Source organism: Chiloscyllium punctatum, chromosome 37 (assembly GCF_047496795.1).
Source record: "Chiloscyllium punctatum isolate Juve2018m chromosome 37, sChiPun1.3, whole genome shotgun sequence".
NCBI classification, from domain to species: domain Eukaryota; kingdom Metazoa; phylum Chordata; class Chondrichthyes; order Orectolobiformes; family Hemiscylliidae; genus Chiloscyllium; species Chiloscyllium punctatum.
Window position 1 is genome coordinate 5,930,178 of NC_092775.1, and position 16,899 is coordinate 5,947,076.

At 42.6% G+C, this 16,899-nt stretch overlaps 2 protein-coding genes across 5 annotated transcripts in view; one reads left to right on the forward strand and one right to left on the reverse strand.

Moving 5' to 3' along the window:
* The window catches only part of LOC140462823 (transcription factor-like 5 protein), a 40,123-nt gene extending 28,571 nt beyond the window's left edge, over positions 1 to 11,552 (reverse strand). For all 4 annotated transcript variants that reach the window (XM_072556163.1, XM_072556162.1, XM_072556161.1 and 1 more), the window contains exons 1-2: positions 10,204 to 11,552; positions 8,903 to 9,086 (exon numbers count right to left, since the gene is read on the reverse strand). In XM_072556163.1, the coding sequence (XP_072412264.1) occupies positions 8,903 to 9,086; positions 10,204 to 10,949 (930 nt within the window). In that variant the 5' untranslated portion in view covers positions 10,950 to 11,552. The remainder of the gene's footprint in view (positions 1 to 8,902; positions 9,087 to 10,203) is intronic.
* A 730-nt stretch (positions 11,553 to 12,282) lies between these two features.
* LOC140462824 (death-inducer obliterator 1-like) overlaps positions 12,283 to 16,899 on the forward strand; it is a 176,588-nt gene continuing 171,971 nt past the window's right edge. The window contains exon 1 of the mRNA XM_072556167.1: positions 12,283 to 12,372. The gene's annotated coding sequence lies outside the window, so the exon portion shown is untranslated. The remainder of the gene's footprint in view (positions 12,373 to 16,899) is intronic.

Consider the following 16,899-nt stretch of genomic DNA (forward strand, 5'->3'; position numbering starts at 1 on the left):
ACACCAGGTAATTAGGAAGACTCAGCATGAAATAGTGTTTCTCCAATTTATTGGATTTGCTTGAAAGAGTAAAACATGCTTTTCAGAAAGGCATTTGCTAAGGCTCTATAATAAATACTATTGCGGAAAATGAAAGCTCATCGTTTGGGGGATAACATATTAGCATGAATAGAAGATTAACTGGCTAAAACAGAACACAAATGGATCTTTCTTTGGCAGAATGTGACAAGTGGAGTCCTGCAGTAATCTGTGCTGGGACCCCAGTTTTTCTTTTACCCTTTACATCAATGCTTATATGAGGGAATGAAGACATGATAGCTAAATTCTCAGGTGACACTAAGATAGGTAGGAAAGTATATGTGGAGAACACATAAGGAAGTTGCAGATAAACACAGATAGGTTGAGTAAGTGTGCAAACATCTGGGAGATGGAAGATAATGTGAGAAAATGTGAAGTTGTTCACTTTGGCATGAAGAATTAAAAAAAAAGTAGACTTAAACGGAGAATGGTGTCAACTGTGGACCTGTACAACAGTAAGGAAATAGTCAAGGATCAGGGCAATTGGGAAGCTGGAGTGGATGTGTGCCATGACTAACCTCCCAAAGCACTTCATTTTGATGGATGTTAGAGCCACCAGGCAGTAGTCATTTAGGCATGTGCCTGATTTTTCTTTTGCACCTAGATGATATTGAAGCTAGTGGGAACCTCAGATCAGAGTAAGGAGATGTCAGTGAATACTGCCAACAGCCAGTCTGCGCATAACCTGTGTGCATTGCCAGGGACTCCATCTGGGCCAGTCGCTTCTCATGGATTCACCCTCAAGAAGGCCCTTCTGATGTCTGCAGCAGTGACTATGGATAGAGGGGCATCAGAGGCTTTTGGGGCAGGTGATATTATTTCACTAACCTTCTGTTCAATACAAACATAGAATGGATTGAACTCATTGGAGAGGGATGTGTTGTTGCCAGCGATTCCACTCAACTTCATTTTGTAGCCTATCATATAAGCCTTGTCACAATTGATGGTGGGTGTTTGTGTGGCTAGTCTGGGATTCTAGCTTAGTCTGGTATTGTATCTTGGCAGCCCTAATGGCTTTGAGAAGGGCGTAACTAGATTTTCTGTACAGGTCAGGGCCACCCGACTTGAATGCCTCAGACCTGGATATCAGTAGGGAGTGGATCACTCAATTTTTCTGTTTTTTCAGTTGGGGAACACTCCAATTAATTTATCTGGCATGCAGTCCTCTACACTGATGAAGTTTGTGACAATTGTGGCATACTCATTTAGGTTGGCGACTGAGGTCTTGAATATGGACCAGTCCACCAACTCAAAGCAGTTATGTTCGAACTCAGTTACCTCAGACTACACTGCCCGACATGATCTTCTTTCTTCAGATAATTTCACTTGCTTGCAAGAGCTCAGAATGACTGGCTCATATTTATAAAGTTTTTGACTTATTGATTAAAAGCCACAGCTTACAGAAACTGATGAAGAAAAATAAACTGACTTTCTTCAGTTGATGTGTTTTTTTTAAATTGAGAGGAAAGAACAGCACCTTGCTTTTCAGTGGTCTGATTACTTCTGACCGAGCAATCACACAGAAGATACTTAGGTATGTGGGAGCCAGTTATATAGTTGTTGGCATGCATAATTGGTCACCACTCAACAGACCAATTGGCTATTTGTTGCCAGCTGAATCTCACTCTGGACACATCACCTGACACCAGATCACGTGTTGTGACTTTTTTCCAAACTGATTGGACAAGTAGCAGTACAACAGCACTTACAATGAGTGTATAACCTGCCTATTAAAAATAAAGCAGTAATCCTTGATTTTGTAAACAATGCTCTTCCTATTTTAGGCCATAGTCAGAAAGTACACACAATTAAAAAGGTATGGACTTTACAAACTATAGTTTTCCTTCATAGCACTGGTTGAAGAACCTGGAACTTCTTCTTGAATAGCACAGTGAGCATATCTACAACACACAGATTGCAATGGTTTAAGAATGCAGCTCATCACCACCTTCAAGGGCAACTGGGAGTGAACAATAAATATTGGCTTTGCCAGCAACATTCTAATCCCATAAATGGGAAAAAAAAAGTGGGCGCAATCATCAGAGATCATCGTAACAAAACACCAGTATTTCATTTTTTGATCCGGGTGAAAAACTAGACATCTTTTCTAGTGGTGATCAACTTAAGCATCGAAAATCAATGTCACAAAGTGGTCGCAGATGAGTTAGTGGATATGGCAGAATGACGACAACTGATGAGCATGACACACCATAACAGATGGCAGGCAGCAGTAACATTGAGGAGGAGCTTGTGGCATGGTGACATTGTCACTGGACTAACAATCCAACGGCCCATGCTAATTTTCTGAGAAAATGAGTTTGAATCTCACCACAATCAATGGTGAAATTTGAATTCAATTAATAAATCTGAAACGAATGCCAATGAAGAAAACATTGTTTACTGTTGTAAAAACCTATCTTGTTTACTAATGCCCTTAAGGGGAGCATTATTCTTACCTGAAATAAAACCAAAATGCTGGATAAACTCAGCAGAATTGGTAGCATTTGAGGAGAGATAAACACACTTGTTTAGAGTCTGATATGACTATTCTTGAGAACAGAATATTGGATTTGCAACATTAATTCTGTTTCTGTCTCCAGTGAAGCTGCCAGACTCACGCATTTCTCCACCACTGTTTTTATTTGTGATTTCCAGTAGCTGCAGTATTTTGCTCTTTATTGAAATCCTCACTTGGTCTGGCCTACACATGATTTCTAACTACAGAAATGCAGTGGACTTAGCCACTCAGTTACATCAAAACTGATATAAAATCTAAGAAAAGGATTCTGGGTACTCAAAGAAGGAGGATGGGAAAAACTATGGCTGTAAGAGTTGCTCCTGTTTGAGGTATTTTCAGTGTTGAAGCTGATTTCCTTGAATTATAGGAGCAATAATTATTGTTTGATAAGCTGTTGCACTGCTTTAGAACTTTGGGGGGGGAGATCAAAACAACAGCACTTTAAAATGGAGGAAGACAAACAAAGGTGGTGTCCACATGGGATGTGAATCAAATGGATACATAAATCTGTGCTGCTGTCTGACCCAGCAGTGAATCTGCATAGCTGACTGATTTGCTGTTTGATTTCAAGTATCACTGGACATCGCAGTCATCTAAGAAAAATTAACAAACAGCAAAATTCACAGCTGGTCTTAGAGAAACTTGTTCATACAGGGAAGCAGCTAAATAACGTTTTAAACTGTCAACTGTATAGGATATTGTACAGGCCACTTTTGGAATACTGCATTTAATTTTGGTCTCCCTGTTATAGGAAGGATGTTGTGAAACCTGAAAGGGCTCAAAGATCGACAAGGATATTGTCAGGGTTGGAGGGTGTGAGGCTGAATAGGCTGGGGTTATTTTCCCTGGAGAAGCAGAGGCTGAGAGGTGACCTTATGGAGGTTTATAAAATCATGAGGGGCTTGGATACAGTGAATAGACAAGGTAATTTCCCTGGGGTGGTGGTGTTTGGGGGGGGGGGGGGGTGGGGGGCGGGGGAGTCCAAAACTAGAGGGCACAGGTTCAAGGTGAGAGAGGAACGATTTAAAAGGGATCCAAGGGGCAACTTTTTCATGCATAGGGTGGCACGTGTATGGAATGAGCTGCCAGAGGAAGCGGTGGAGGCTGGTACAATTACAACATTTAAAAAGGCATCTGGATGGGTATATGAATAAAAAGGCTTGAAAGGGATATGGGCCAAATGCTGGCAAATGAGACTAGATTTATTTGGGATATCTGGTCAGCATGGACGAGTTGGAGCGAAGGGTTTGTTTCCATACTGGACATCTCTATGACTGTAAAAGGAACAAAACGGAGTAGCCCACACAGCAACTAAGCACTGGAAACATCACCAGCAAACCCTGTTGACCCTGTAAAGTTTCTCTTGCTGACAAAATTTAGCCAGATTGGGAGAGTTGACTTTAATTTCCAAGATCAAGAGGGGCACAACAGAAGCACTACTGAGTGAACTGGTGAAAACCTAAAGAACATAGTTTCAGACTGCATTTGTGACACATTGAGGGATTAAGAGGGGAAAAAAATCTATGTGATCTGGTCCTCGCCAATTTAACTGTCACAGACACATCAATCCATGACAGTATCGGTAGAAGTGACCACATTACAGTCCTTGAGGAGATTAATCCCAAAACACAAATTCCACAATGGATACCTTTTGGTCATGTTGTATGCCATAACTACTAAATGGGATAGATTTCAAGTGGATCTAGAAACTCAAAACTGGGAATCCAGGAGGTGCTGTTTATAGCAGCAGAGTTGCATTCGGACGTCCACTGGTCACTGTATAATGTTCAGCACCATTTGTGACTCCTGACAAATGACAAGTGATGCTGTGCAACACTACTGGCAGACAATGACTGTCTATAATCACTGAATCCCCCTTATTAACAATCTGGGAGTTACCACTGCCCAGAAACTGATCTAGACTAGCCATATAAATAATGATGCTACAAGAGTAGGTCAGAGGCTAGGAATCTTGCAGTGAGTAACTAATGTTATGTCTGCGCAAAGTCTGTCCACTAGCCAGAAGAAGTGTAATGAAATACACCCCACTTATCTGGAGCTACACTAATCCAACAACACTGAAGTAGTTTGATGCCATTTGGGAAATGCAGCCTGCTTGATTGGCACCACATCCACAAACTTTAATTCCCTTCACCACTGATGCTCCATAGCATCAATGTGTACTTTCCACAAGATACACTTCAGAAACCCACCAAGGCTCCTCAGACAACGCTTTCTAAACCTATGATCACTTCCACCTAGCCAAACAAAGGCAGCATTGGAACACCAACATCTGCATATTTCACTTGATGCCACTCACTATCCTGACTTAGAAATATTATCACCCTTCCTTCAGTGTCACTGGGCCAAAGTTCTAATGGCATTTGGACAGCAGCATTTCAAGAGGCAGCTTACCACCACCTTCACAAAAGCAATTAATGATGGGTATAGCTAATGGCGTCCACATGCCATGATGAATAAAAAATACTTGTAACCTTAAATGCTCAACATCACCTCAACTCTACCTGTACTATCAAACCAGGTTCCAAACTTAGTGCATTGAAAAGCACATAAGGACATGCCAGGAGCAGCACTAAGCATGCTGAAAGAGGCATCAGCCTGAAGGTAAAATACTGAAGTGCACCAAGAGCAGTAGCAAGATGCATTAAACAGGGCAAAGCAATGACACAATCAGCAGATCTGCAGCCCTGCCTCATTCATTATTTCATTGTCCAACATTCACAAGTAACAGAGGAGGGTGCACCACAAATATTCCCAGAAGATCTCAACTGTCAGTGTATAAGACAAGGCTGAAGCAATTGCATCCATCTTCAGCTAAAAGTGTCAAGTGGAAGATAGACTTCTGTTTACTCCTGAGATCTTCAGCCAAATTAATTCACTTCATATGATATAAAAACACATTTAAAGACACTGGATACTTCAAAGGCAATGATTTAGAGTCACTGATGTACAGCATAGAAACAGACCCTTCAGTCCAACCCATCCATGCCGGCCAGATATACCAACCCAATCTAGTCCCACCTGCCAGCACCCAGCCCATATCCCTCCAAACCCTTCTTTTCATATACCCATCCAAATGCCTCTTAAATGTTGCAATTGTACCAGCCTCCACCACTTCCTCTGGTAGCTCATTCCATACACGTACCATCTTCTGTGTGAAAACGTTGCCCCATTGGTCTCTATTATATCTTTTCCCTCTCACCCTAAACCTATGCCCTCTAGTTCTGGACTCCCCGACCCCAGGGAAGACACTTGGTCTATTTATCCTATCCATGCCCCTCATAATTTTGTAAACCTCTATAAAGGTGACCCCTCAGCCTCCGAAGCTTCACGGAAAACAGCCCCAGCCTGTTCAGCCTCTCCCTGTAGCTCAAATCCTCCAACCCAGGCAACATCCTTGTAAATCTTTTCTGAACCCTTTCAAGTTTCACAACATCTTTCAGATAAGAAGGAGACCAGAATTGTGCGCAATATTCTAACAGTAACCTAACCAATGTCCTGTACAGCCGCATCATGACCTCCCAACCCCTGTACTCTGACCAATAAAGGGAAGCATACCAAAGGCCTTCTTCACTATCCTATCTACCTGCGACTCTACTTTCAAGGAGCTATGAACCTGCACTCTTTGTTCAGTAACACTCCCTAGGACCTTACCATTAAGTGTCTAAGTCCTGCTAAAATTTGCTTTCCCAAAATGCAGCACCTTGCATTTATCCGAATTAAACTCCATCTGCCACTTCTCAGCCCATTGGCCCATCTGATCCAGATCCTGTTGTAATCGGAGGTAACCTTCTTCGCTGTCCACTACACCTCCAATTTTGGTGTCATCTGCAAACTTACTAACTATACCTCTTATGCTCGCATCCAAATCATTTATATAAAAATGACAAAAAGTAGAGGACCCAGCACCGATCCTTGTGGCACTCCACTGGTCACAGACCTCCAGTCTGAAAAACAACCCTCCACCACTACCCTCTGTCTTCTACCTTTGAGCCAATTCTGTATCCAAATGGCTAATTCTCCCTGTATTCTGTGAGATCTAACCTTGCTAACCAGTCTCCCACTGGGAACCTTGTCGAACGTCTTACTGAAGTCCATATAGATTACATCCACTGCTCTGCCCTCAATCTTCTTTGTTACTTTTTCAAAAAAACTCAATCAAGTTTGAGAGACATGATTTCCCAAGCACAAAGCCATGTTCAAGAGCCTGAAACATTCTGGCAGTAGTACTAAAGATGTACTCTGGAAATAGCCATGCCCCTGTCCAAGCTGTTCCAGTACAGTTACAACATGAGTATCTACCTAGTCATTTTGATAACTGTCCTCTCCACAGAAAGCAGGATGTGAAGGTTCTGACCTTAATCAAGGCAGCATTTTACTGACTGTGGCATCAAACAGACAGAGCAAAATTGGAGTCAATAGGGATTACCAGAAAACTCCCTGCTGGCTAGAATCATACCTGGCACAAGTAATAGTTGTTGGGGGTCAATAATCTCCATTCCAGAATATCACTGGAGGAGTTCCTCAAGAAAAAGTGTACGAGGCCCAACTTCTTTAGTTGCATCAGCAGTTATCTTCTGCCCTCAAAATTGAAAGTGGAGGTATCCATTAATGACTGCACAATGGTGTTGAGCATTCCTGATGAAGGGCTTATGCTTGGAACATTGACTCTCTTGCTCCTTGGATGCTGCCTGACCTGCTGTGCTTTTCTAGTACCACCCTTTTCACTGACTTCTCCAGCATCTGCAGTCCTCAATTTCTCCCAATGGTGTTGCAGTACCATGGTGAATCTTTCGAGACTGAAGCAGCATGTGTCAGTGTGTAAGAAGACCTAGACAACATCCAGGCTTGGCTCAGAAAGGAACAAGTGGCATTAGTGCCACACGTGTACCAGATAATGACCCTCTTCAACAAGAGAGAAATCAAATTATTTCATCATGACAACCAATGTTATTACATCTCCAGTATCAAAATTCAGAGGGTTATCAGTGACCAGAAACTAGCCATATAAGTACTTTGGCTGCAAAGGCAGATCAGAGGCAAGAAACTCTGCAGTAAATAACTCACCTCTTGTCAACTTATTGCCTGTCTGTCTATCAACTATAAAGTACAGTCAGGGGTGGGATGGAAAACTCTGTACATGTCTGGATTTGTGCAGCTCCAACAACTCAAGAAGCTTAACAAGATCCAGGACAAACTAGCCCATTTGTCACCCTGTCTACCATCTTCATCTTCAACATCAACTCTCATCCTCACCAATACACAGTGGTAAGCAAGGCATACCATCTACAGGATGCATTGCAGTGATTCAGTCATGCTCTTTTGACAGCATCTTTCAAACCAGTGATCTGTACTATCTAGAAGGACAAGGCAGCAGATGCATAAGTTCTTCTATAAGCCAACTACCATCCTGATTTGGGACTATAAGGCTGTTGCTTCACAGTCACTGGGTCAAAATCCTTGAACTCCTTTCCTTCCAGTACATTTGGTATACCTACCTCTGATGGAATGCAATGGTTAGGGGAATGGGTCTGGGTGGGTTGCTCTTCGGAGGGTCGGTGTGGACTTGTTGGGCTGAAGGGCCTGTTTCCACACTGTAAGTAATCTAATCTAATAAAAAAGTGACTTACCACTAACTTCTCAAGGACAATTAAGGATGGACAGTAAATACTGCCCACACCACATGAATGAATAAAAATAAGCTACAAGCAGCATAACAAATGTTTACATTGTTTACAGATGGCATTGAAGACTGTGTAAGAATTTTAATATAGTATATAATGATAAATTTAAGATAACACTGTTTGGAAATATTAACTCCAATTACAGTTCTCCTTGGTCTTGATTTTGACTAAACACGAAAAATTCCTTTACATGGAGTACTGGAAATATCAAATAAGGAAACAATTTGTGGAGCGAGCAAACTGGCCCGATATCAGGGGCAGGTAATGTTCTTTCTGAGACATTAACACCATGACAGAGATTGATATGTATAAATTCTTTAGAGACTAATTTGAATCAATATTTATACATGCTTGTCATGACTTTCTTCTATTTGTAAAGTGCACACTCTACTAGGTAACATAAGAATTACCAATGTTTGCAATAAAATGCTTTGTACTTATCACTCAAGGAGAAACAATCAAAACAAGTACTGATACTCCAAAAACAGTAATACAATGGAGAATACCATAGATTATGTTTTATGTGAATGGAATAGATTTCTACTGAAATTAGGTGGAGAATTTTCTTTTATCTACATAATTGATTAGACAACTTTCTTACCTGAGTTTGACTAGAGCTAGTACTGCCAGTTGGTGTACATGTATTTGGTGTGTATAAAGGGTATGCAAACTGCAAAGCAGAAGGAGCTCCAGCCTTGCTCTTGACTAAAGTAGTACATTTGTTTTGTTGTGGATGGAGAGGTATCCCCATCAACTCCGAGGGATGCCGGATTAAAGCAACCAAACTACAGAACAATAAAGGGAAAACAGATCATAAATACATCTGTGCACTGTTACAGCACTTGCTATACTGCCTAATACAAGTCATCTAATGCCTCTGGTTCAAAAAAATAAACATTCTGCACAATTTTAGATTAGTAATTTTTAAAAAGGTGTTTACAGTGCAAACTCATCAATATGACTAAAAAATTATGATGCCTGTTTATTTGCACCATAATCTTCGTGACATGTAAAAGCTAGATTAGAATGGTCATTCCACCTATTTAATTAAAAAGACATGAAAATACTGTATATAAATTTTTTCTGCAGAGTTGGAACACAGCAAATCTTGATTCAGTGTTTACAATTCAATGTATTTTCCTTAAACCAAGATCTTAAAGGAAACCGGAGCTAAAGGCAAAATTGTTATAGTGGAGTAATTTTTAATTAAGATATAATTTAGTTTGCAAATACAAATGGCAGTGCTTAACTAAACAGTTGATGAATATAAACCTAATATAAACAAAATTGATAAGGTCTTCAGCTATTCTGAATAAGAACACAAAATGTCTCTTTCACAGCAGTGGATATGCACTTGATACTTGGGTATTTACATTTATTCAGCAGTGAGATTTTAGTCAAGTTTCAAAAGGAAGTGATTACATTGCTCTTTTCCTGGAATAACATTCATCTTATCTTGAAAACATTACATGGTGGATCTAAGTTGTCTGACAAGTTCTGGATCCTGGTCTGTATTAACCTTGCTCAACATAATACTTAAAAATAGTTAAGCACTTCCATTTCTAAAAAAAGATTTTATTTGTAAATGTTTGGTAAGGAAATGGAGTTCTGCTAATACAGAAAAAATTCCAATAAAGGTTTATTGTTAGCGAGTGGAAATTTATTGTGTCACTTCTTAACATGGAACTACACCAGTCAATAAACTAGACGGCAGAAACCAATTTCATGAAGACTACCCATTTCCAATTATTCCAATTCATTAGACTTAACTCTGTCTATGATGAAAACAATAGGTTGTTTTTATGGGCAGGTTTTACAATAATTATTAAATCTAGTTATATAACTATTTTCTGAATTCCATGTAGATTTAATATTTCAATGTTGACTAGTTGAGAAACACACTTGTTAAATGTAACTCCAGAGTCCTGTAGCTCCTGTTGATCCTGGTTTTCATTTTGGATTGCATTAAATCTGTCTTCAAGACGAACTCTGGGTCCAGTTTTGCATCTTGACTCTTGCCCTGCCATTGAATTGTCCCCTAAATTTTTCTCCTTGTCTGAATTACCTGCCATGTCCCTGTTTTTCAATGTTAATCCATTAGGTCGGGCAGTTTCTGCAGAAGAATTTTGCGAGAATTTCTCCACATTTGGCAAACTATTACTGCTGTTTACAGGTAATGGAGGGTCATTCAAAAGCATCATTTTTAACTCTTGGAAATCAATATGCCCTAGACATTGACTGTTACCCACATAGTGAGAATCTGAGGTTGGGTTTGTCGCACTTGTAACTGGGTACAGATTCTGGTTGGCAGAGCTGGCAGTTGAATAAGGAACTTGGTTAACTGAACTGGCTGTCGGAAATGGAGCCTGGTTGGCTAAATTGGTAGACTGGTACAAAGTAGGATTCAAACGAGTCTCCAGTTCACCCTCCACTGGCTGGGACTCCATGTGAGAGTAAAGGATATGCTGTAGTTGGGTGTATTCAACTTCACTCATATCAACGAGGCTAAGATCAGAGTTAGTGAAGTTCAGTCCGGGCTCCGTAAAAGGACACTCAGAGGCACAAGTGGTTGGGGGTGGATCCGTGGATCTGGAATCATGAGATGGGGAATGGGGGGGCTCTGGCGTAGCCTCAGATGAAAGCATCATCAATTTAAAAGTACTGGAACGTAATCTCCCCACACCTACAATAACCTTGGTAGCAAATAAAACATTATTACACTTTGGTAATGAAGTCTTTACCCATCTAAGGCAAATAATGTCCTCACAATCCAAACCAAATTTACACAGAGGGATAAACAAAATGAAGACTCACACTTTCCTACTCTGAAATACAAGCTTTAAAATTACTTTTAGGGCAAAAACACAATTCGCGGGGTATGGGTCCCTTATTAAGACTATGGTGAACTCACACAAACGTCCCTGCATCACCTCCAGTGGTGACCAAACTGAGATCTCACTGTCTACTCAATGGTTCTGAACTTCAGATACCCTTAAATTAAAAAAAAATCAGCTCCTTCAGGGAGAGTGGGTGAAGGTCCAAATGATCCACGAGCTAAATGGGATAAACCCCACAGCACGAGTTCACACCCATATAACCGCGAGCTGTTTAAAAATATAAAACCACTTCACCGCCTCCCACTCCCACAACTGCCTCCCTGTCAATACAACATTTACAATATGAGCACCAGAGGGCGAAACAACAACAGCTAGGAAAACAAATCTACAGCAGCTAGTTTGAACACACACACCCAGTTGGCTTTCCCAACCCCCCCACCTCCACTTTTTTATACGCGCGCCCAAAACCACCTCCCTACCCCCACCCACTCCAGCAGACCGCGAGCTGCCAATCCGCGGCTCCGAACGTGCCCCACTGCGCCCCTCCCCCACAGGACCCTCAACGCCGTTTGAAAAGGCGCTCAACCGCCGCCCGGCCCGCGCGCCGAGAAACCCCAACCCTCCAAACCCCCCCAGGCCGCGCCCCCAATGCGCAGAAACCCGTCCTCCAAACCCCCAGGCCACGCCCCCAATGCGCAGAACCCCGGTCCACCAAACGCCCAGGCCACGCCCCCAATGCGCAGAACCCCGGTCCACCAAACGCCCAGGCCACGCCCCCAATGCGCAGAGCCCCGTCCTCAAAACCCCAAGGTGTGTACGCACTCATACCTCGCCCCGCCCCATCCGCATCTGGATCCGCCCCTGAAACACCTGGCTCCACCATTCACGCTCTTGACCCCCCCCAACTTCTGTCACTTTTAAACCCTCCCTCACGAATGGCTGTGTCCCCTTCAAAGCCCCACCTCCGCCGGGACCTTCTTTTCTCATATCTCTGTTTCCACACCTTTCCTCCGTCACTCTACCCTTATGTAGGCATCCTTCCCTCGACAACAGCCATTCTAGACCCCGCCCCTCCACACGCGGCCCCTCCCCTCTCCAAACCACCAGGGACCAGCTTTTGCATTTCGCGCATGCGTCCGGCCTGCCTGAAGCGCGAGCGTCGAAGCATTTCTGGCGGGGTACTCGATGTTGTCCAAAATTAAACAGACCGTGCGTATCACATGTAATACATGAGGTAAAAGTATTCACATATCGGGTAAGGAGACTGGAAAAAAGGAAGCATGTAAAGTTGACTTTCCCGTGCTCTCACGGTTGGATGTTTTTTTGGACTAGATCCCGCCCCGACGTTTCGGAGTAATCAGCGGGTTGACGCCAGTCTGACTGAGGGATTTAACTGAGTGTGTAAAACGTGTGTTTGGGCTGAAACACCGTGGTCCTTGTCATGCTGTTCTGCCCAACGCAAACCTTGACAACTGGGCAAAACACCAAGGGATCCCTTGGGGCATGTTCTGCCATTCAGTGCGATGAGGACTGACCTGCGACCTAACACCGTAGTGAGTACTTAACGCACTATGGTTCTCTTCATATCTTTAGGTCGCCAAAAATAAAACTGTCATTTCATATAGAATTCCAAACTTCTTCTATCCCTTGCACGTGAATGCTTTTCCTAATATCACGAAAGAAAGTTTGGCTCTAATCTTTATATCTCCCAGTCTTAGACTCCCTCATCTGTAGTAAGGATTTCTGATCAGTTCCCCTAGTTTCCCATTAAGGTTTCGTAAAGCAGCTCTCACTTTGATATATGGACAAGCTGAGACATTGTATTAAGGAAGGACAATTTATTATCAGCAGTAGCAGTATAGAGAAGTCATGCCCAAAGAGTCTTTGAATACTTTCAACCTTATGGTATCTTATCCAAAGAGTTTTCTTCCATGTTTGAAGTGTTTTGAGTGAGTCCCAGTGGAGTTGGGGTTTGCCCTTGTGCCATAATCAAAATTTCACACTATCTAGCAATGGTCACAGCAGCTGAATGGTTAGCACTGCTGCCTCACAGCAGACCTGAGTTTGATTCAAGCCTTGGGATGACTGTGTGTAGTTTGCATCTTCACTCTGTATCTGCATGGATTTCTTTTGGGTACTCCAGTTTCCTCCCGCAATCCAAAACCATGCAGGCTAGGTGGATTAGCTGTGGTAAATGCAGGGTTGTGCAGATACGGTTGGGAGCTGGGTTTGGGTAGAATGCTCTTTGGAGGGTTAAGATTAGATTAGACTAGATCCCCTACAGCATGGAAACAGGCCCTTCGGCTCAACCAGTCCACACTGACATTCTGAGGAATAACCCACCCATTTAGCATAGCCAGTTCGCCTGACCTGCACATCTTTGGTCTGTGGGAGGAAACCGGAGCACCTGGAATAAACCCATGCAGACACAAGGAGAATGTGCAAACTCCACACAGCCAGTCGCCCAAGGTTGGAATCGAACCTGGGACCTTGGTGCTGTGAGGCAGCAGTGCTAACCATGCCAGTAAGGTTAATGTTGTTAATGATATTGTAGGTTTCTTCTAACATATTCCGTTCAGCCCGTCAAGTGGGTAGTGAGGCACAGATCTACTAGTTTGAGAATGTTGTCCTTGCTGACGGAGTTGGTGCTGTCTGGTGTTTGTGCCCTTGGTTTGTCTAGTAGTGAGGTCAGTGTTTCTTTGGCCAGGTTGATGTTAATTATGTGAATAGGGCCATTACATCGAAGGAGACCATGACTTCGTCCTCTTCTATCTTGGTATCTTTTAATGTTTAGGAATGCTTGGGTAGAGTGGATGGAATGGTTTGAATTTTCTACTAGGTATTTTAGTTTATTGGGGGGGGGGGGTGGAGGTGTTGGATGGGATTGGGGGCGGGGGGGGTGGAGGTGTTGGATGGGATTGGGGGCGGGGGGGTGGAGGTGTTGGATGGGATTGGGGGTGGGGTTGGGGGCTGTTTTGGAAGCGGTTCAGGGGCAGGTGGGGATGGGGTCAGTGTTGGACGGGGTTGGGAGGCTGTTTTGGAAGCGGTTCAGGGGCAGGTGGGGATGGGGTCAGTGTTGGACGGGGTTGGGAGGCGGTGTTGGGTGGGTTTGGGGGCGCACGGGGAACAGGGGCTCGCATGCGGTGTGCTGCTGCCTAATCTCCTGAACAGGGAGCAGATTTAACAGAAAACTCCAGAGGGAAAGCATTGAATCAATTAACCGAATAATGAATTATCCGAACGAAATAGTGCCTGCCCATCTCATTCAGATAATCGAAGTTCCTCTGCATTGTATTCTGTTTAGGATGACTGTCATGCGCCCTTTGTCTGCTGGTAGAATGTATGTAAGACTTTTGTAAGACAGGATCTATACAGTGTGCCAGACAAGATTAAAAAGCAACTTGAGTGTTCCAGAGCCATGGTTGGATTGTATTAAAGATTGGCAGTGAGTCCTTTCCTCTTCCTGATTTCCTTCCATAGATATTCTAACTGAACAAGTGAGATAGGAAATGCCAAAGTAAAAGTGCTTGCAGATGACACTCAGCACCAGAAGTGTTTTAGGCACATGAAAATATGTGAAGAACTGCGGGGGAAGCCTCAGATGAGATTAGTAGACTAAAGATCCAATATATGGACTATCAATTTGAGCCCAGGGAAGAGAATCAGAATTAAGGTATGAAGGTTATTTGTGAAGACTTGAGGAAAGTGAGTAGTTTCGAGTACAGTAGTCCCCCCCCTCCCCCCCTGTACCTGCAGGGGATACTTTCCAAGACTCAGGCTGCCCTTTATCTGGGCAGTAGTGGCAGGAGATGGAAATTAAATAACAGAATAGCTTTGGTTGAGTACTTGGAAGAAATAGTGGTGGAGCATTAGGCAGTGGGGAAAATAAAGTTCTGAAACTGAGAGGAAGTACTTACCTGCTCATGAAATATGAATGTGTGGAGTGATAAGAAAGGACCAGCTCGGGAACCAGTATGTCAGAGGGTTTGAAAAATGTAGCTGAGAGAGATACAAATCATAAGGTTAACTGTTACAGACAGGAAATGAATGGTGAGAGATGGAGATATGACTACCAGGAAGAAAAATGGAAAAGGCTTGAGATCACACAGAAGGATATAATGGCAAAAGTCTTTACTTCAGGGGATGAGAAGTCATGTGGATGATTTAAAGGGCTGATAGAAAAGGATGATCAATCAACAAGTAACATGGGAAAAGTTGAAAGAAGTGATGTCAACAATATCAGGGTAAAGTTGTTAAAAGTAACATGTTTATCATGGCGACAAAAAAGGTTTAGTTAACTAGACTTTATGTGAATATTTATCTGAATTCCTTTTTGATGGAATTACTAATCCATAGCCCCATCAACTGAGACAGTGTCTACCGCACTGACTTCGTCTATCTTCTTGATCACCTCTTCAAAAAGACTCAACCAAATTTATGAGACGTGATTTCCCACACACAAAGCTATCCCTAATCAATCCTTGCCTTTCCAAATGCATATGGATCCTTTCTGTCAGAATCCCCTCCAACAACTTACCCACTATTGATGTTAGGCTCACCAGTCTGTGGTTTTCTGGTGTTTCCTTGCAGCCTTTTTTATATAATGGCACAACATTTGCTACGCACCAGTCTTCTGGCATCTCAACTGTGGCTGTCAGTGATACAGACACCTTTGACAGGTGTCCTGTAATTTGTTCCCTAGCTTCCAACAATATTCTGGGATACACTTTTATTAGATTAGATTAGATTAGATTCCCTACAGTATGGAAGCAGGCCCTTCGGCCCAACAAGTCCACACCGATCCTCCGAAGACCAACCCACCATGCTTCCATGTCTTTCTCCATGGTAAATACTGACGAGAAATATTCATTTAGGATTTAATCTATCTCCTGTGGCTCCACATGTAGATGACCTCATTGATGTTTGAGGGGGGAGGCCTTTATTTTTCCCTAGTTGCTCTTTTATGATATATACTATATATACTGTATTCTAACCTAGTTAAATAAACTTGTAGAAACTTTTTATGGTCTCCTCAACCTTATGTGTCAAAGCTATTAAAAGTCCTCTCTTTGCCCTCCTGATTTCCCTCGTAAGTGTACTCCTACACTCCTCAAGGGATTCCCTTTTCCCTGCTGCCTATTCCTGAATATGCCTCCTATTTCTTCACCTGAGCCTCAATATCACTAGTCATTCAGTGTTCCCTATTCCTGCCAGCCTTGCCCTTCACTCTAACAGGAACATGTTGGCCCTGAACTCTTATTATCTTGTTTTTGAAAGCCTCCCACTTGCCATGCTTTGGAGATGATGGTGTTGAACTGGGGTGTACAAAGTTAAAAATCACACAACATCAGGTTATAGTCCAACAGGTTTAATTGGAAGCACACTAGCTTTTGGAGCGTTGCTAATGACACCTGATGAAGGAGCGACGCTCCGAAAGCTAGTGTGCTTCCAATTAAACCTGTTGGACTATAACCTGGTGTTATGTAATTTTTAACTTGTCAGACATCCTATTGCCTGCGAACAACCTCCACCAATCAACTTTTGAAAGTCCCTGTCTAATGCCGTCAAAATTGACCTTGCCCAAATCCGAAGTTTAATTTGTGGACTAGATGTATCCTTTTCTCTAACTATTTTAAAACTAATAGAATTATGGCCACTGGTCCCAAAGTGCTCCCCTACTAATATCTCAGTTAGTTGCCCTACTTTATTTCCAAAGAGCAGGTTGAGGTGTGCCCCTTCACAAGTCGGTCATCTATATATT